Source organism: Rhinolophus sinicus, linkage group LG01 (assembly GCF_036562045.2).
Source record: "Rhinolophus sinicus isolate RSC01 linkage group LG01, ASM3656204v1, whole genome shotgun sequence".
In the NCBI taxonomy this organism is placed as follows: domain Eukaryota; kingdom Metazoa; phylum Chordata; class Mammalia; order Chiroptera; family Rhinolophidae; genus Rhinolophus; species Rhinolophus sinicus.
In genome coordinates this window covers 85,963,059-85,981,612 of record NC_133751.1, presented here as the reverse complement: position 1 = coordinate 85,981,612, position 18,554 = coordinate 85,963,059, and the positions used below count along the sequence as shown (strand labels likewise).

Genomic DNA, 18,554 nt, shown 5'->3' with positions numbered 1-18,554 from the left:
ATTAACTGACAGATTTTGAAACATGTCTACCAGATTTTATGGTAACAGTGATTAAACTTGTGCTTTTTATAGGCGTTATTGAAGTACGGTGGAGTAATATATACAATTACTGTGAAAAACTAGAAAGTTTAGGCAGTTTACAGAAAAAAAGTACAGGGATAGTCAAGTCATAGCTTTGAAACTGACTCCCCATTACATATTTAGTAATGAATAACTTGGGAAAAAGAGGTAACAATGTGCAACTAAATTTTATGAAAGTAAATTTTAAAGAACTAAGATGTGTTTTTAAATATTTGTTCAGCAATTAACACTATTTAATATTCTCATTAACAAGGTAGATGAATTATGATATTGCTATTCTTTACAGTTTGGATATAATTATTGTGTAGTTTTCAGTAAAAGTCTACTTCACATTTATGTGTGTGACAAAGATAACATGTGCTTGTTATAAATAAGTCAATATACAGGGGTACAATTAAGGAAAAGACGAATATTCTCCCCTGCCCCAATGTCACTACTTGCCTGTAATCTTAACATACAGTGTGTGTTGATTAACTCATATAAACATAGTGCACTTATGTAGCATTGTTCTTTTTCCTCAAAGGTGAGAAAATAGTTAATTCTTAAAAACTTATCAATATCGTAGACATCTCTTCTGATCTGTATTATCAGTTCACTTGACAGTTCCATAACATGGATGTGTCAGACTTTTTGGACCATTCCCCTATAGTATTTACTATTATGGTATTAAAATGAACTTCCTTTTACATACATCTTCACATATTCGCTCTTTTGTTCTGTAGACTATATTAATAAAAGTGGAATTTGCTAGATTAAAAATAATGCATCAAATTATTACTACTATTGAATAGGTACTACATGACCATAGTAAGAAAAAAATCAAAGAGGAAAACGGTATATAAAAACGTTTCCCATTACACAGATTCCTTTTATGCTTAAAGTTTGGCGAGTCTATCATTTAATATATATAGCTGGCCGGGAGTTTAGATTATGATAACCATTACTGTGTGATTAGGTACACTAGTGACTATTTTGATAGTCACTACTCAATGAAGCTCTTCATTTACCATGAGCATTGAATTAAAATGTGTGGCAGGTTCTTATTTTACAGGGATTTAAATCGATCAATCCTGTTACTTAAAAGATTTTAATCTGGAAATTATTTTGTGAATTACGGACTACCAGATTCTCAAAGGATATGCAGACCACTTAATCTGCAAATGTTCAATTTTTATTGCTGTTCTTGTACACAATAATACTTCGAGAATCAAGATGAAACCAGTAATAACTATTTGGCTGGTAACTAGTCTCATGAGGAATGCTTAAGGAGTTGCTTAGAAAAAACAATGTGCACCATCCCCCACATTATAACAACATCTATGCATTTTTTTTTGCCTCCAGCGGCAAATAACACAGCAAATCTCAAACCCAGTAAAACTTGAGATGCAAATTAGGCCCATCTTTGATAATTGGTATTTCTAAAAGTAAAAAATCAAAATGTTTCTAATTAAAAGCACTGATAAAGCTTAAACATTACCTATATAATTTTTTGGGTAAGGGGTTATCTGTAGCTATCATGTGAATCTGACATGACAGAATACTTGTTTTTATATTGGGAATAAGGACCAATAATCCCAGAGATATAACTAGTAGAAAAATAAAACTCAATTAGTAAAATTCCGTTGATCTTCTGGAATTATGAAATGTTATTTACTCACAAAACAAAATGTGCTTTCAAAACTTCTGAAACAAATTTTTTGAAATTTATTTCTAAAAGTCAGAGACACAATTTTAAAAGCAAGACATTTATACTAAGAATACATGCGTGGGCAAAAAAAGAAAAAGCATGGGAATACAAAAATGAACATAGTAAAAATTTTAATGAATACACTATTCGGGATACAAGTGGAATACCACTAGTTAAGAATTGCATTTACCTCAGAAGGCTGTATGCTAGTATGGATTAAGATAAACCAAGGTTTAGGATAGCCACCTCACTATTCACATTTTCATCGGTGTTGACCAGAAGCTAAAACAATTTATTTTAGACTAAGATTTTCAGTGAAATCAAAGAACAAATCTATTTAATGAAGGTGATCTGTACTCATTTAAAGGCAGTTGGGGCAAGTCAAACCACGGAGAGCCCTTACAAAGACTAAGCACCAAATGATGAATTGTTTGTGGCTTTTGTTTTGGGTCACCTTAAATTTTATTTTGTTTAAATGTATTTTCCATTAACATTCATACACAAATTCTTTCAGGCAAGTTTTTAACATGGAATTTTCTGCTTAGAGATCTTGCCAACTGTTAACTTACAATAATTTTTAAGCAATGACTACTTCAGAACAATCCCAAACTTATACTACTTAATTGGTTACAATTCTAAGATGCAGAACTTTTCCTTTAAAGTTTTATGGTCCCTGAAAATTCAGTAGGGCCAAATGCATTAACTGGAAGTAGCATTTGTTTGAAAAAGGAAAGTCTTACCCAAAGATGACAATGAATAAAATTTTTTAGGCTCTCATACACAATCTTTCTAAATTTTCACCCTGTAATGATTATAATGCCCTTCAGGCTTGCTATATGCCCCATAGAATCAAAAGAAACTAACGAGAAATTTAACATTTCAACAAGCTAGAAACTATTTACTGTAAGCATATAGTGAAATTCTGGAAAACATACTACCATACTTTGAAAAAACACTATTAACAGGGAAGGATTGTTGAAGAAGGCAGTTTATAAATGAAACATTACAAATCTTGTTTATGCATACAACTTATAAAATAGAAAAAAATGCTATTTTCCCAATAGTATAGCATCACACTAACACTATATAGTTAAGATTGAAAGCTTTGTACACACGTCCACTACACCTCGACAGCAGTATATGCCTCTCAGACATTTCTCATTTGTTATCTAACATATGCCAACTAGTTTCACGGATTTGTACGGTTGAGCAGTCTGAAACAATTATTCTGCTTTATCTATTTAACTATGAGACAAAGTTAACCAGTTTCAGGGAACAAAAAGTTTTATAATCAGTAAAGAAACATTAAACCTCCACAACAGGATGGAAAACGTTTCTAAGGACATGATATAATCCTAACAGGAGGATGGATTGTGCCCCTAGATATATTGTATGTGGGAATAGTTAGGAGCCTGGAGAAATACATTTACATGGGACATAAATAATCATTAAATCAGTAATAACTACTAGAAACGCAAATGTGAATTATTGGTGTTTTTCCAGTGGAACATTATCCAGTTTACTGCTTTTTACTACTCAAAGCTGTTCTGCCACTACACGTTTGCTGTCAGGCGCAAAATATCCGAACAACAGGGAGTGGTCTGAATCACAAGGAATTTTGAAAAATTAGAATGGTTGTGTTATCTAACCTTATTTTTGCATTCCGAAAATAGTGTTATAAGACTCACTTATTTTCCCAGCTTCTTAGACCTTCTACATAGATAACTGAAATTAAACATGGTTACCTGCAAATTCTTTAGAGGAAGGAAAAGCAAAGTACATTTTGGTTGTTTGGCTGCTGGTCTCATGTGCTTCAATGAGAACACTACTCTAGGCATTTATTGTGCTACTTAACATAACTGAACATGAGAAAAACTGGTAGTTCAAATTCTGACAACTGATTTTTTTTGGGGGGAAGTGGGGTGGTGGTGTCACAGGCTTATTTTAAAACACAAACAAAATATCCACATAAAATCTAAAATCAGATGGACACTTTGACAATCTGAACTAGGAGCTTAAGTCTATGAAAGAAACTTAGACATGGAAAGCTGTTTCTGAAAAATATAAAATCTAACCTTGTTCATATTCACTTTGGCTGTTTTTTTTTAAATGAAGATTTGTGGTAAAATGACCTCAAAGATAACTCCTGCTGTCACACAGGGCATCATTTGTCAGTACTTTGTAATAGAAATATATTTTATAAGTATTTTAACTTGAATATTTTCAAAGAATTTGAGATTTTTTTTTTTTTTTAAAGCTCTACTCCCAAGTTTTCAGCTGTTTAGTTTTTAAAAAATATAACATGGGTTTCCAACAAGAGGACATAACTGGTTTAAGCTACTTTGGTAACCTTAAAGGATAGTGAGGTTCAGATAGAGATCATTTCCTGAACATGGTTGACCCTTAACAGAAGTGATTATTTCCTCATCCAAACAGTTATGCAGGATACTGCCAGATCTCTACAACAAAAATCTTGCCAGTATTTTTTAGACAATTGTTTACCATCCATTTAAAAACCTTGTACCACCAGAGACAAAGCACATAAAAGTGAAAGTAAACTTCTAGTCTATTCTAAATAAACTCTTATAAAATCATATGGAAAAATTAATGTATAGAAAGTAATTTCCTTATCTATCGGCCAAAAATTACTTATATTCTGTAAAAACAGAAAACTCAATCATAAAATGTCTACCTGTTTAAATTAAAATGCCAATCCTGAAATCTTTTAACATTAAGACCTTAAGAAACAACAACAAAAAAACCCCAACAACTTACAAATTCAAGATGATGCTTGAAATGAAAGCTATGGTTCAAAAATTTGTTTATAGTAAGAGACTAAAATCATGTCACTGCAAAATTCCCTTTGGCTTTTGGCACTGACATTGAAAGAGATTTTAGTCTTTTGGTCACTGGAAGCTGCTACTAAATACAACAATAAGCCTTTAAAAAGGGGAAAAAAGACAGTGAGGAACTGAAGGATAGTTAAGGTAACTATATCATATACAAGTAAAGCGGTTTGAAATAAACACAGTCACTTTCTGCTAGAGATCTGAAGATACAAGAACAGTTTCTCACAATCCCTTCCTTTTTGAAGAGAATCCTCTAATCAGAAATAATTCCTTTAAGTTACTGTGAGTGGTATTGCCTGGCAGCAGCTTCAATTTCCTAGGCTAGTCTTCAATCCAAGTAATTAAGTAATCTCACAAGGAATAATCATACATGGCAATAGGGTAAAAAAGCAGGGCAGTTCTTCCATGCACAAACATTTCAGGAGAAAAACCATAAATTTTAAAGATAACCATCAGATTTAAGGTATCCTAGCACACTCTAAACCCTAAGTTTTGCTTTACACCATTGGTGACTAAAATTAACAGTAAGTTTTACATTTTTTTTGCCTGCAACTATATACACATTGCAAAACTATTCTGCATCACATGATTTTAAATGAAATAAATATAAAAATGAACCACACAATCAACACATAACTTTAATACTCCACATTATTATCTTGATCACAATGATAGTAACCTCCTTGTCAACAATCTTGTGAGTTGAGGAGTTGATTCTCATTCTCATATCCATCAGGCAGATATGCTCTCCTCAGCTGGTCTGACTTAGGTATGGAGCCTCCATTCTTCACATGGCGAGACAGGAAAGCACGGACTGCTGGGTGATCAGCCTTCTCAAGTGGGATGTTGGCTTCCAGGCACATTTTCACAAAGTCCTGGATAACACTGACTTTCTCTGTTTGCGCAGTACTGTTGCACTGAAGGGATGCAGTTAGGGGCCTCTGCTTCTTTCTCACATTCTGCTCTTCGAATTCTGCCTTCCTCTTGGTATGAGTCTTTGACTTGAGATGGTCACTAATGGCAGACTTGCGAACATGATTCAGAACCACATTGCAAGAAGTGCAGAAGAGTTTTCCTCCATCTTCGTGTAGCTCACCTCCAAACTCAGTGACTCGATCCAGGGGGGTCACATACAAAGCAGTCTTAGAACGGTTTCGAGCTGGTGGTGCTGTCACTACAAATCTTTCCATTCTGACTGAATAAGGTTCTTTTAAGACAAGGGAAACAAAGGTAAGTGTAGAACAACAGTTCATTAGGGAAGCAATTAACAATAAAAGGAAAGTATAAACACTTTTAAGATTAACAATTACCGAAAACTTAATTCAAATTAATAGACCATGTGTCCATTAAGTCTTAACTTACCTGAAGTAGGAAAGGGAAGGCACAACCAGAGCAAGTTACTAGTAACAGTTAGGTCCATTCCTTGACTTTGATGAAATTCAAATAAAACTATGAAAAAAGAACTGTAACTATCTCAGATGTCACTATCTTTTAGGAAAACCTAATCACAGGTCAATATTTAGGGTATTGATTATATTAATTTCATCCAATTTAGATGTGTATTTAAATTTAAAAGGGCATCTTTTCCTTCACAGCTCTGGGGCAACTGCTTTTAGGAACACAATAGTAGGGAATTGTAAAAAAGTTTGTTCAAACAGGTGGTTAACTATACTGGCATAATTCTATATGAAGATTAATATAAGTTCCAAAATTGCCGAGAAAAAAAGAAAAGAAAGGTAAAAACTAAGACAGACCAAATGCAATTAATATCAATGACTTTAAATGTTAAAACCAATATAGAGTTCAAAGTAAGTCACTTTTTAATGCATATTTACCTCTACTAGGTTTTCCAAAAGGTGATGATAAAAATATGCAAAGTGCTTTTTCTAACACTTTTTTCCTTTTTTCCATTAAAGACTAATACTTACATTTGTTAAATAGTTATTTCACATATTAACTAGTAAGTCAGAACTAAGAACTTAACATAGTGCCTAGATTGATAGATGCTCAATCACAATCTGATGATGGAATAAGTAAATGATTATCTTTGCTATTTTTCCAAATATTTAACTTAGAATCTGCTTAATAATTCTAATTTTATCCCAGTAACAAACTTTTATGACCATTGCCAAAATCATGATGTTATGGGCACTGAGATACTGAACAAATGTTGCTTATGGTGACCATTTGTTCCCTGGGGCCATGTATTTGGGCTAAGCTCTTACATTAACCTAGATATAAGAAATTAAAATTAATTTGATGGAATTCAAGATAGAATTCTGTTTTGTATAAATATGTTAGAGACAAATTCCTAAGTGTGCTCTGAAGAACTGTGCTTTATAGGTGTAATCAGAAACAATGGCGTTAATCCATACTAGAGAATTCATAGCTGGGTAACATGTAATCTCTCTCAAAAGAACTACAAATTACCAATGTGTTAAGACATCTATGGACATAAACTCAGAGGACTTAGTATTTCACAGAAATTCTGTAAAGTATTAATAACGTTTAGGTTTTAATAGGTTTAACTCTGTTTTTTTCCCCATTAAAAATCTGTTTAATGCATGGCTATCATGTGCCAAATATCATGTTTGGCTATTGGTTTTCAATGGCAGATAAGACAGATATGATTTCTGCTTAATAAGGAGTGATTTACCATTACACATTTGCACTTTAATGGTTTGTATTTTATACTCCTATGGCAAATCAGTCCCAATTATAATAAATGGCTCTGAAGTAGTTATGCAAAACATATATTTGTGCCCAGTAATGCCTAAATCTTTCTATGTGAAAAGACTTGTCTTTAAATATATGGATTTCAAACTTAAAAAAAAAAATGTTCGTTATTCTCTGAAGCATAAAAAAATGCTCAATCACTTGTAACAATGCCAAAGGCCTATACATTCCAGTATCTTGTAACTTCAAAAAGTCTGCTTGTGTTACTCCAGAGACAAATATCTACCCAGTAGAGGATGCTCGAGTTTACAGTACCGAAGAACAAAAGTGTTTTCAATAGAAGGTAAAGATATTTTAAACGCGGAAGTTAAAAAGTTAAGAGCAGGAACTAGTCAACAAAGCAGCAGCAAATCACTTACTAGATCAAAATAAAACTCATCAGAAGTTTTCAAGTTTAAATGTTTACCCGATTAGTTTCCAGTTCTTTTCGTCTTGATACTTAATAGTAAGGGGTTCCCAGCGCAAAACCTGAGACGCATGAAATCCTGGCACTTTCCGTTTGTTCAAATCGGAGACGCTTTCTTTCAAATCAGTTTTTCAACAAGTGGTGGTGGGGAAATAGTTTCTGGGCTTGCACCCTGTTTTCCCTGTGGTGCCGGGAAGTCATGCCTTTACTGTAAAACACGAAAAACAAACGGAAAGAAAAAATGGGGGACGACGAGGGAAAAAGGGTGGATGAAGAGATGAACAAGAACGTCAACAGCCACCATGCAGGTGTCTTTAAGACCGCTGCCTTTAGGAAACTCCAGACCACCTATCCGATACCGACGTTTACCCCAATACTCCTCAATCCAGCCCCTTCTCAGAAGTCCGCCCCGCTTTGCACCACCTCGCGCGCCCCGGCCCAGGGTTCCGGAGGGGGAGGGAAAGGCGGGGCGCCGGACGTTCTCGCAGTCTAGACTCCCTCCTCCCGCGCCGACACTGGCACGTCGGCGCCCCACCGCCCCTGCCCCGCTAGCTGGGCAGGGCCGAGTCCCGGCTGCCGGCAGTGGGCCCGGCAACTCGACAGCCGAGTTGGCGGCAGTCTCAGGGGAGGAGGCAGTAGGCGCCTGACGAAGGCGGCCGCTGTCAGGCTTCCCGTCTCCTCCCTCTTCCTCCCGCCGACAACGGCGCCCCGGCTCCGCCCCCGGCTCCCGCTTCGGGACGGAAGGCCCCGGGCCCAAAGCCCGCACCAACGGCCGGGCCCACCCTCGGCCTCCCTAGTTTCTCGGTACCGTAGGATCCTGGCCGCCGCTAGGGGAAGTGGACGAGACCGGGCCGGAAAGGAAAGGAGGAGGAAGAAAAGGAGGAGCAAGGGGGTGAGGAAGGAGGACTCGTCGCCACCGCCGCCCCCGCCGTCGCAGCCGTAGCCCGGTCGAGCCCCGCGGCGGCCGCCGTGTCCCCCGCCGCGCCCCGTCCTCCTGCGCTGCCTATGGCAAAGCTCGTAGGCGGTCCCCAGCAACCGCCGAGCAGAATTAACCAATGGACAGCGGGTCTATCAAACAGACGGCTCAGTTGGCCAATGGTAGTGAAAATGCGGGTATGTGCATGATTGGCGGCTAGATTTATCCAATAAAAATTGGGGGCGTGGGTGGGCGGAGCCGGAAGTAGAGCCAGACGAGAGGCCCCTGTCGGCCTGGGAGGGGGGGGAAGGGGGAGGGAACTAGAGGAGGAGGAGGTTAGCCGAGGCAGCTACAGCGGCGGCGGCGCAGGGGCTGGTACGCGCTGGGCGGTGAGAGCCTCATGGCGGAGGAAGAGAGCGACCAAGAGGCCGAACGCCTCGGAGAAGAGCTCGTGGCCATTGTGGAGTCACCGCCAGGCCCTGCGGGGTTTAGAGTTGCGGGCGACGGCCAAGGCGGCACTGGCGGCCGCAGCTGCAGTGGCGGCGTCGTCGGGATCAGCAGTAGGGATTACTGCCGACGCTTCTGTCAGGTGAGGCGCCCGTCGGCCGCTCGGACTTGTCACCCGGGTTCTGGGCCTTCCTGCGTGTCCTGGCCTTCTCGTCCTCGAATCAGGGCTGTGTCCGGTGTTTGCTCCACCAACCCAACAAGGAGAGTGAGGGTGAAGCTCCCTCCTCCACCTATCCAGCTTGGGGTGGGGGGCGGGGAGCGGGACGGGGATGACCCGCGGGGTTTAGGGTTGCTGAGAAAGTGAGAGTTTGTCGGAGGTGGAGGGGCTGGAAAGGAGGGTCAGCTGGCTGGAAAGCTCTGTGGTACTGACATGCCTCCTCTTCCCTAAACAAACCCTTCTGCCCGAGGGTCCCGCCTTCTTGTGTTTCGTACCCTGTTCCTTCTCACCTCATTTGGAATCTCTGGCAACATTTCCTGCCTTCTTTTGCCCGCCCCTTGCCCCCCGTATTCTCCCCTTTTTCGGAGATAGTAGGAAACATGCCATCTTTCGCTGGCTCCCTCTCCTGTCATCGCCACCCCTCCCCCTCTGCTAGGGTCTCCTGTCATCCCCTCACAAAATCCCGCTGGGCCAATTCTGTTGGTTTAGGCGTTGACCCACGATGATTTAGTTACTTTTTTGGAAGGTGGGGTTAAGACAGTGTGATTGTCATCTTTTTTTTTTCCGTAGCCCCTTCCCCCGACACACGCACTCTTTTCTAATTTACTGCTAATAGAGAAAATAATTTCCCTTAAGCTATTGCTCCAGTTACATCAGCACCCCCCTCATTCTTTAAATTACAGGATATTTATTTAGCATATAAGATAGTGTCCGAACAAAGTGACAGTAAGTTATTTACTTGGTCGACACTGCCACTACGATTTGATGTAGTTTAAAATGTTTGATTATAATCAAATATTGCAGCACCAAAGTAACTCATCTAGGGGTAAAAGTGTAATCTTCATCACATCTACATATATTTGTAGTTTAAACATTTTGTGCTCATTCACAGTAGTCTTGTTTTGCAAGCTGTTTTGGAAAAAAAGTTTTACTCCTTTTTCACCCCATTCCTTTTTGTTTGTTTGTTTATTTATTATCTTGGATGTATAGAGTTCATATTATGGTTCCTTAACTTCCTAGTTGTGTTACCTTGGACAAGTTACTTAAACCTCACTGTGCTTGAGTTTCTTTTTCTGTCAAATAGGGATAGTGATTAAATGAGTAAATATGTAAAGGGTTTGGATCCTTTACGTATTAATTAAAGTTAGTTATTAATTTCATTCTGGTAACAAGTAGGAAATAAAGTTAAAAAGAAGTGGGCATCATATTTGTTGAAATTTGATTTTATGCGTTTCTAAGCATTGAAAGAAAAAGGATGGAGTTGATATGTTCAGGTAAGTTTTTAATACTTTAAATTGTCTTTTGAGTTTGATTCATCCCCCTCCCCATCGATAAGTTGGCTTGAAGGTGGAAATTATCTTCGTGTAAAGGGTGTGAGGATGTTGTCATTTTTCTTTGACATTGCTCTCTATTTAGTGACTTTCTTGAAAATGTATTCTTGCTTATTTTTTTGGTATGGCATTCACTGGGTTTAGAGGTTCAGTGTCTTTTACAATACTTGTCTGCTATATGTTTTACATCTAGAAACCATGTTATCTGTAAACTTTGTATCTGCAGGAATTTTAAACATTTTAACATATACACAGACAGAAAGTATTTTTTTCTGTTTTGCTTTTGATATTATTAATGAGAAACCTGGTTTTACCTTTAGCTTTAATTTACTTGATCAGATAACCCTTAATGCAGAATTTGAAATTTTATTTGAGGGCCAGAACATTTTGGAGAACTGTGACTACTCTTATTTTATTTTTGAAATAAGTTTTAAGAACAAGTGAATACATTTAGCCTGTGAATTGAACAGTGACAGCAAATTAGTTTAAGAACAAACGAAGTTGGCTTTAAAAAACTCCACTACCTCCCAATTATACAAGGAAGTAAAACTAAACAGGAAGAACTTAACGAATTTTTATTTTACATTGCTAAATGATGAGTTAAGTTATACTGACATACTTTCATGTTACCAATTTTTACCTGAAACCTCTTTATATATATATTATAATACTCTGGATTAGAAGTAGATCTGTTCTTAGGGTTCCTGTCTTGGTTCCACCCTGCAGGTGAGCTTTGTGAAGTCCTTTTTTGTATTAAAACTTTAATAAAAGATTTGTATTAAGTTGAATTTTATCCATTGATTAATAAAATTCTAGTAGTATAGTAGTTCTGTTTTATTAATAAGTAAGGGAAGAGGTGGATTAATAATCTAATTCCTAAAGATTTTTTTTTTTAAACATTTAATTTCCTAATGTTTACTAAGGGTAATGTTAAGTAACTTTCATTCATTAGTAAATGACTTAAGTAATCCATGAAATAGATAATATTCACTTGGGTGGGTGACAGTTAACTAAATATATGACTTATACACACAGCTTTGTGGCACTGAAAAGGCTGCAATTTGTCTTCTATATTTTAGAGAGAAATATGAATAAAAATGTCTTGGCAGTTAGTTGTGTGGCTGAAGGGAGAGAGGAAGGAACACTTCTTTTTGAGAGAGGTTCTTATAACTTTTACCACAAGGAAAAGTAAAACAGAAGACAGCAGATAATATAAATGATAAATCATTTATGCACTCAGTGCATTTGATGATATACTTCTCTATTTGAGAAACAATACCAGTAATTATAAAATCTCAAACTAAGGGAATAGTCCCTTAGGCTTCAGCTGATTTTTGTGATGATGGATTTGGAAGGATGAAAGTGTTGATTTCCAAATAGTTACATGGTATAATTTTGGAGAAACTGCCCCTATCACATCCTCCCTTGGCTTTCGTTAGTAGACTCTCAACAAATGCTTAAGTAGAATTGGCTCTTAATTGATATTTAATTTACTTTGAGGATAAAAGGAAGGGTAAATTAACTTTTATTGAGGGCCTACTAACTCTTAAGGCCTTCAGATAGGTCGTGTTATGCAGGTTGCACAGTTGAAATTGAGCCCTGAACAAGTTATTTTGTCTTAAATTCTGGTAGGTGGATAAACTGGGATTTGAACCTAGCCTTCAGTTTCTACTGACAGGCAGATTGAAATTATAAATTAATTCTCAAATAACTATAAAGTGTATTGTTTTTGGCAAGTTATGCAAAGGGGAAAAAAATAACTGGAAGTACTCAGGGAATCATGGATGAAACAATTTAAAAGTACTCTTTCATTATGCCACAGTATAAAAATATTTTCCAGAAACAGTCTGATAATTACTATTTCTCTGACTTGTTAGGTGCGGTGAACATTTCCCCAATTCCTGAAAGTTGTAATAATTCAACTTATTTTGTTGCTAGATAATGTTGAAGTGTTTTGATCATAAATTGATTGTAAGCTAAGCAAGTTAAGGTACTTTTCTTTTTAGTTCAGTGCCAGAATGAATATAGTGAAAACTATTTCTGGCAACACTTTGATTTGTTGATTAAAATAGACTTTAAAATTGTTTCTTGCTACTATGGGGTTAATAATCATCTCATGAGGATGTGATGAGTATAAAATAAGAGAATGAATGTGAAGTGCTCAGTACTATACCTGGTAGCACCTAGATAGACTTAAATAAATAGACACTCTAATAGTCCCCGTGTGAAATCCTCTGAAGGTTTAAGAGGGACGTTAGAGATAATCTAATCTGTAAATCACTTGTAGTTTGTATCCCACAATAAACTGTAGAGAAAATTTAGAAATGTTGTAATTCTAAAATTCTGTCATTTAACTGGAAAAGCCAAACATTCCAGATAAAGCACTAAATGGTTTGCAAAAACAATTACATTTTCTCAGAGATTTTGTTTCCAGCAGGGGACGTTTGGCAATCTCTGGATATATTTTTGGTTGTCCTAATTGGGGGTAGGGGATGCTACTGGCATCTAGTGGGTAAGAGGCCAGGGATGCTGTTGAACATCCTATAATGTGCAGGTCAAACTCAACATAAAAGAATTATCTGATCCAAAATATTGATAGTGCCAAAGTTGAGAAACCCTGCTCTACCCTTACTTTGGAATTCTTAGTGGATACTTTGTATCTGTTAGGCTGATATATGTGGTAAAAAAAAGTATTTAATGATCCCCAAATAAATTCAAACAATACTGTGTACCAGGCACTTTAATGGCTGCTAAGAGAAATCTAACAGAAAAAAGGGTTTGCCTCACCATTTTATAACATACATGCTAATGTCTCTTAACTTAGAGAAATTAAAGTTTGTTTTAGAAAAATACGATCCTGATCACTTAGTCTTGGTATAGAATTTGCATAATATTTATAGTTCTTTGAGCAGTTTCTTAGAGTATAATAAAACATTTTTAACCATTATTGCTATTAATTGGAATTATTTTAAAATTTGCTTTTTATAATTGTTTTATGCATACTTAGTTTAAAAAAAATCATGTGAGACTTACATATCAGGAATTGCATTTTGCAATAGCAATCTGAGTTAAACAGCTTAAACAATAGCATACGTTTATTACTTATGTGAAAAGATAGTGTAGGGATGTTATGGTGACTTTGTCATCATTGCACTGTCATTTGCTCTTTCTTACCAATCAACCTTGTCTTCTTATCGCGTTTGCCTCATGTTCCAAGATAGTTGCTGGAGTTCCAGCCATCACATCTGAGTTCCATGTAGCAGATCAGATTATTTCTGGGGTAAGCCCAAAACATCCTGCACTAGATCTTAATAAGTACCACTGTCAACTTGTTAGCTATCCCCATGTGAACAGAATATTAGGATTTTTTTTTTTCTTTTTTTGTATTTTTTTTCTCCTGATAAACATATGTCCATGATTCTGTTAGGAAGGAAGAAAACAGGAATGGATATTGTAGGAGCAACCAGTTTGTTTGTTTTTTCCCCAAAGCTTGTAAGAAAAAATCAATTCATACTCTGTGCCTTTCCTTCCCTACATATTCCCCAGAGGCAATCACTTGCAACTCTTTTAGCTCCTATGGTATTTACCTTTATGGTTATAAATTTTTTTCTAGTTGTAGATATTATCAGTTAGCCTAGTTGACAGAGTAGGTGGGGACTACCTTACCATCTTACTGTTCAGTATGTACACTTTGATTTTACCCTGTGTTCTCTATATCCCCTTTTCTTCTCTCCAGCCCCTTCCTTCCCTGCCCCATTATGGTTCAGCCTCGCCAAAGAATTAGGAGTTTCCGCTGACCTAATAGGGAAAGGGATCAGAGAGAAATGTTCATCTGACTTTTCTGGTTTTGACTTTACTTTCACCTCCACTTTTAGAGATCTGTGGTGTTTCAGATTCCTGAGATTTTTTTGTGGGTTCTTCAGCACAAATCAGCTTGTTTTTGAACTCCCTCCTTCCTTCCCAAATAATAGCTACTCAAATGTTGTCATCTCTTCTTTTTCATTGTTTTCCTCTTTTTGGGTTTATGTCTTTTAAAACAAATATATTTTTACTGTTACTGTGGAATTTTTGAGTGAGAGCAGAAGTAAATGTGTGTTCAATCTGCTACGTTTAACTAGAAGTCTCAAATTCGTTTTTTAGCTCAATAAAGAACAGTACATCTCAGAGACAACGAAAAGTATTGAAACTAATTCACAGTGATTTATTTACTTTTGAAAAAGAGTATCCTACTTCCTGATCTACTTTAGTGAATATTCAGACCTAGAAATAATTTCATCACAAGTTTACTATGTGTTACTTTTAGCAAAATTGTTTTTATTACCAAATTGTAAATTAAAATTTTAGTTTTTTTAAAAACTGTTTTCAAAATTTGACATAGTGGATTTAATTCCAGTGTTGATAAAAGGTGAATTCCATGGAAAGACATTAGCTTATTTACTATAACTAGGAAAAATAAAACAAAATGTATCCTAGATCTTGGTGGCTGTATTTGGGGATCTAAATGCTTTTGTTGTTCAATGCTTTTTTAGGTTGAATTTTAGAACCATATTGTACTAATTGTTCATAATGATGAACAGTTTGTTATTTGTAATAGGAAATCATTGAAAGTAACCTTAATGATGAAAGTTAAGGGAGTTGTTATGTATAATGGAATATACTATGTTCTCCTCTTAACAATGTTTTAAAAGAATATTCATATGGGAAATTGTTCATGATGTAATAACTACTGAAAAGTCATAGGAGACACGTAATTTCACTTTTGTAAATAAAAAAGACCAAAAAAAATACCAAACTGTTAAAAGTTGATAACTTCTTAGTGATATATTTATAGCTGAATTTTATTTTCTATACTTATTTATTTTTTGTATTTTCTTGATTAAACCTACTGCCTTTATAATCAAAGAAAAAATAAAGTACAATAAAAAAGTACATTTTATTTTTTTCTGTCCCTCACAGATTGCTTATTTTCTGTGAATAAATCCAAGATTATTTTGAGTATGATGAAATTTTAACTACTTTGTCTCTCAAAAATATGTGAAACGGTGTTTGGTTGTGTGTATTTATGAGGGTTATTTTAGGTTAACCAATGAGATCCTAAACTTAAGTAACTTCTTTATGCACAATCTTGCCTTAGATACATGTCCATTATTGCTTCTGAATTACCACTCCATCACATTGGCTGGGGAAAAAAATCTAACTCAGTTTTCATTTTGTAGAGAAAATGGTAGGGGAAAATATATTTAAATTAAGTTCACTGCTTTTAAGTTCTTTAATGATACTATCATTTTGCAATTCTGCCAAACAGAAGTAAGGCACCAGTTGTGCTGTTACTGCTGGCACTAAATCTTTTTGACTTTTCTGCCAAAATATGCTAAACTTTACCTTAGCAATTACAAACAAAAGCAAAACAGATCACTTTAGGTTAAATTTAAGAAAGCTTTGAAAAGTATATGTCTGGTGAGGTATTTGAAAAAATAAATCAATAAAATATGGTCAATTGATATGCCATTTTAAAGGTATATTAATATGTAATGGTAAGGATATTAGGCCACTTAAAATCTAAGGTAATTTATTTAACTAAATATTCTAATTATGTTGTAAATCAGTTACAGTAGTATCTACTCTAAATTAGAGAGTACTTTTAAATTTTATAATTTCTGGTAATACAAGATAACCTTCAGCTTTCATGTAATATATATCACATTGATTCCTTGGCTCCCTTTTTCTCTGGCAGGTTAGTTCATCGTTTCAGCAGTACTCTCTATTCAGTATGGATCTGCTCTCTAAGATGAGACCCAATCAGCATCACCTGGTTAGAACCATGGTGGGACCCTGGTAGCAAACTAAATATGAGAGGAGGTCGATTTGTATAATGTGTTACATAAGATCCTAAAATCCAGTACATTGACACTGTGTAGCAAACACTCAATACTCAACTCTCCAGAGCCGCAGTGAATATGAAAATGGCTGAAAGACTGTCCATCTAAGCAGTAGAAAAATGAGTCGTTGATGTTAGATTTGAGGCTTGGGCATAGAGTTGTAAGCAAAGAGGCATTGGCCTTGTTCTTGTGTTACAACTTTGATAAGTTCTATAAAGAAAAGGTGTATAATATAATAGTCCCCCCTTATCTGCCGGGGATACATTCCAAGACCCCCAGTGGATGCCTGAAACTGGAGAGTACCAAGCCCTACATATACCGTATTCTGCATGTGTAATGTGCACTTTTTTGCCCAAATTTGTGAGGGAAAAATAATATGTGCATTATACATGGGTAGTACTAATTCTATATATAAATGTTTTTAATTCTTTTATTTCTGCTTATGAGTTAAAAGTATAACTCTAGAAATCAATAACGATATCCATATGCAAAATAATATCCTGGAAAATGATAATCGGTTTTGTTGAACTTATGACGAACTTGCAACAACGAAGAGTTCTTGGCCTTCTGTGATGCGTAAATATAAATTATCACCGGTACATAAAATTTCTTGTACCTTGTATCTGTTCTTGTGTTTTGTAATTGTTTGTTACATAAAATTTCTTATACCATAATATGTTAAAAAGTAAATGCTAAAATTCCTTTATAATACAAAAAACAAGTACCTAAATGTAAACAAATAAAAATTTGAATTAAAAAATTATAAAAGATTTTTTTCCCTGAAATTTGGGCCAGAAACATGGGTGCGCATTATACCTGGGAGTGCATTCTACATGGCAAAATATGGTACTGTGTTTTTTCCTATATATACATACCTACAGTAAAGTTTAATTTATAAGTTAGGTATCGTAAGAGATTAACAACAATAACTAATAATGAAATAGAACAGTTATTACAATATTTTGTAATAAAAGTTATGTGCTCTCTCAAAATATTCTTAGTGTACTGTACTCACCCTTCTTGTGATGCTGTGAGATGATTCAGTGCCTATGTGATGAGATGAAGTGAGGTGAATACACTGGACAAATGGATGATCCACATCCTAGGCGGGAAGGTGCGGGACTGTGCAAGATTTCATCATGCTATTCAGAATGGCATGCAACTTAAAACTTATGAATAGTTTATTCTGGAATTTTCCATCTGATAGTTTCAGACCACAGTTAACTGTGGGTAAACTGAAACCACAGAAAGTGAAACCCTGGATGAGGGGGGGGATTACTGTACAATAAAATGGGGGCTAATAAGAGGCTTGCCAATTTTTGGATTCTTGGGCAAGTTGAACTATGCTAAGATTCTTTGGTTTAGTTTGAACACGTTGAATTTAAGGTGACATTCCTCATCCGAGGAGAGATCTTAAAGATAGCCGGATTTACAGAATCTAGAGCTTAGAAGGGAGTTCTGGTCATCGGAGTTATGTGGGTGGTATTTGAAGTCACCTGTATGAATGAGCTCATGTAGACAATAGTGGGAAAAGGAGCAGCTTCAGGAATTCCACTGGGTTAAATGATTGTAGGAAGTGTTGAGTCTTCAAATGAAGTCTGAGAAGGATTAGTTAAAGAGGTTGGAGTAAACCAAGCATCTGTGGTGTCACAGAATATATGGGAAGAGAGTGTTTCGGAATGGAGTAAATGGTAGCTGGCGTCACAAGCAAAGCCATTGAAATGGACCCATTGAATTACGTGGAGGTCGTTGGTGACTGTAAGCAGAACCGTTTTGATGTGATGGGAGCAGGAGTCATACTGGAGTAGTTTGAGGAGTGGGGAACAAAGAAATAGAGACAGTAAGTACGTATATATAACTTACAAAGGAGAGGGAAAGATATGGGTGGGAGCTGGAGAGTTTGTGGATTGAAGGTGAGGAATTGAAAAAAAATTTGGTGAGAATTTGGCATGTTTAAAATCTGATGAGACTGATTCATTTGAAAGGAAGAGGTAAATCTACAAAA

The 18,554-nt window shown here is 36.2% G+C and overlaps 2 protein-coding genes across 7 annotated transcripts in view; one reads left to right on the top strand and one right to left on the bottom strand.

Moving 5' to 3' along the window:
- Positions 1–1,762: 1,762 nt before the first annotated feature.
- On the bottom strand, positions 1,763–8,760 carry CGGBP1 (CGG triplet repeat binding protein 1). 2 transcript variants are annotated; one of them, XM_019745434.2, is made up of 3 exons: positions 8,568–8,760; positions 7,760–7,967; positions 1,763–5,824 (listed from the first exon to the last, which is right to left on the bottom strand). In XM_019745434.2, the coding sequence occupies exon 3, from the start codon at positions 5,805–5,807 to the stop codon at positions 5,304–5,306; it is 504 nt and encodes a 167-aa protein (XP_019600993.1). In that variant the 5' UTR covers positions 5,808–5,824; positions 7,760–7,967; positions 8,568–8,760; the 3' UTR covers positions 1,763–5,303. The 2 variants fall into 2 exon arrangements, with proteins under 2 accessions (XP_019600993.1, XP_019600994.1); XM_019745435.2 differs by having other exon boundaries at positions 5,233–5,824; positions 7,713–7,967; positions 8,568–8,752.
- Positions 8,733–18,554, top strand: part of ZNF654 (zinc finger protein 654) — an 88,121-nt gene continuing 78,299 nt past the window's right edge. For 2 of the 5 annotated variants that reach the window (XM_019745428.2, XM_074333248.1), the window contains exon 1: positions 8,976–9,264. In XM_019745428.2, coding sequence (XP_019600987.1) covers positions 9,076–9,264 — 189 coding nt within the window. In that variant the 5' untranslated portion in view covers positions 8,976–9,075. Of the gene's footprint in view, positions 8,873–8,975; positions 9,265–18,554 lie in introns of those variants that run through there. The other 3 variants (XM_074333262.1, XM_074333266.1, XM_074333259.1) reach the window with 3 other exon arrangements.